This window comes from Penaeus monodon, chromosome 35 (genome assembly GCF_015228065.2).
Source record: "Penaeus monodon isolate SGIC_2016 chromosome 35, NSTDA_Pmon_1, whole genome shotgun sequence".
NCBI lineage: Eukaryota > Metazoa > Arthropoda > Malacostraca > Decapoda > Penaeidae > Penaeus > Penaeus monodon.
The window spans coordinates 8,489,920-8,492,419 of record NC_051420.1 but is presented as its reverse complement, the minus strand read 5'-3'; the positions used below and the strand labels follow the sequence as shown (position 1 = coordinate 8,492,419).

Genomic DNA, 2,500 nt, shown 5'->3' with positions numbered 1-2,500 from the left:
TATCTATTATATATATATATCCATCTAAATTTATCTCTGCTTATTTATCTTTCTATTCACCTATCTATCTATCTTTCTATCTATCTGTCGGTGAATCCATCTACCTACCTATCTATCTCTCTCGCTTCTTAACCGACATTCCTCAATGAAATATTAATTATTCATACCTATAAAAGATATGAACACGTATCTCTCATTATCATTTCATTGTCACCAAGCAATACCATATAATATCTTATGATAGATAACAAAATGCTGATAAAGAATAAGTTTCTTTTGTTTAGCATAAAACCCTTATCACAATACACTATTGGTCGATAAAGAAGCTTCAACGCATAAAAAGGGGAATCTTTGTTTAATATGGTAATTTTTTTTTTCTCTTCATCTTCAATCTTGTTATTTTTATTAATATTACTTCTAGTTTTGTTATCATTATCGTTTTCATTGTTAGTACGGTTGTCAAAGTCATCACCATTAATATTACTGGTATTTATCATCACCATCACATGTAGAGTAATGTCATCATCGTCAACAATATCACCGTCATCATTTTCACCATCATCACAGTTACCATCATTTTCACCATCACCACCATCACCATCATCCTCATCATTATCACCATTCCTACAATCACTGACGTCAACACCATCACAATCATCACCACCAGTCACCAACATCATCATCCTCACCATACTCACTGATAGGGCGATGGCAGATGAAGTGTATTCTATTTACACAGTCGTATTTCTTGAGTTTCGAATCCAGGGTGAAGGCAGCGCAGTCCCCAGTCCCTTCCTCTTCCCATTCTCTGTGAAGGAGGGAAGGAAGGAAGGAAGGAAGGAGGAGGAGGAGGAGGAGGAGGGAGAGGAGGAGGAAGGAAGGAGGAAGGAGGAGGAGGGAGGAGAAGAGGGAAGGAAGGAGGAGGAAGGAAGAAGGAGGAGGAGGAGGAGGGAGAAGGAGGAAGGAAGGAAGGAGGAGGAGGAAGGAAGGAAGGAGGAGGAGGAAGGAAGGAAGGAGGAGGAGGAGGAGGAGGGAGAAGGAGGAAGGTGGGAGAAAGAAGAGGAAGATGGAAGAGAGATGTGGGGAGGGGTAGGGAGGTGGGAGGACGGAGGGAAGGAGGGGGGCGAGGTGGGAGGTGGGAGGAAGGAGGGAAGGAGGAAGGAGGAAGGAGGGAAGGAGGAAGGAGGGAAGGAGGGAAGGAGGAAGGAAGAAGGAGGAAAGAATAAATTATCATTATTATTATTGTTATTTACATCTTTATCTTTATTGTTATTATTGTCATTATTACTATTATCATTATCGTTATTATTTTATCATCATTATTATTATAATCATAATGTTATTACCTTTCCATTGTTACCATTGCCATTAATATTATCATTAGTATAATTTTCATTATTATTGTCTCTTATCATCATTACTAATATTGTCATCATTATTACTCTCTTTGTCATCATCATTACTGCTAGAATTATCCCAGGTAATAAAAGAGATAATATTGATATCATCATAATCATTATCACTGACTAATTTGACAAACGATTTCCTGTTATGACACCTAAATCAAGTACTTATATGACACCCTCTCCTTAAATGACACTAAAATCCAGTACTTACACGACACCCCCTCCTTAAATGACTCATAAATCCTGTACTTACATGACACCCAAATCCTGAACTAACATGACACCCTCTACTTACACTACACCCAAACCTACTATTTACAAAACAACCTATACTTACACCACACTCAAACCTAATACTTACAAAAAAAAATCTACTTAAAACACACCCAAACCCGCTACTTACAAAACACCCTCTACTTACACGACACTAGATTCCACAGGATGGCCGTCCTCTATCCACTGCCACTGGCCATCCACTAGCTTGGCACCTACCCACATGAACGACTGCTCCCCCACTAGCCCTGTCTCGGCAATCGCGAGGGCCAGCCAGTTCTGTGGAGGAGGAGGGGAAAGTATGGTGAAAAAAAGATAAGTGAAAAGGTTGGGGATGAGGGTTTGTGGGGGGGGGGGAGATATGGTGGGAGGTGGTGAAAGGGAGGGAATATGGTGTGAGGAGGGAGGGAGAGGGAGAGGGAGAGGGAGAGGGAGAGAGTGAGGAGAGAGAGAGAGAGGGAGAGAGAGGAGAGAGGAGAGAGAAGAGAGAAAGAGAGAGAGGAAAGAAAGAGAGAGAGAGAGAGAGAGAGAAAGAGAGAGAGAGAGAGAGAGAGAGAGAGAGAGAGAGAGAGAGAGAGAGAGAGAGAGAGAGAGAGAGAGAGAGAGAGAGAGAGAGAGAGAGAAATGAAATAAATAAGGCAAACAAACAAAAAATTATTACATACAAGAAAGAACATAAAAATACAGAAAAAAAAACAAAAATCTTAAAAAGGGAAACAGACAGCTAAACAAAACAAAACAAAACAAAAACAAAAACACACACAAAAAAACAGCAACACGAAAAAATACCCATAACAAAAAAATCTAAAAAAAAAATAATA

General features: G+C 39.8%; 1 protein-coding gene across 1 annotated transcript in view; it reads right to left on the bottom strand.

Moving 5' to 3' along the window:
- The window catches only part of LOC119595220, a 70,674-nt gene that overhangs the window by 65,496 nt on the left and 2,678 nt on the right, over positions 1-2,500 (bottom strand). The window contains 2 exon segments of the mRNA XM_037944385.1: positions 699-808; positions 1,828-1,958. Coding sequence (XP_037800313.1) covers positions 699-808; positions 1,828-1,958 — 241 coding nt within the window.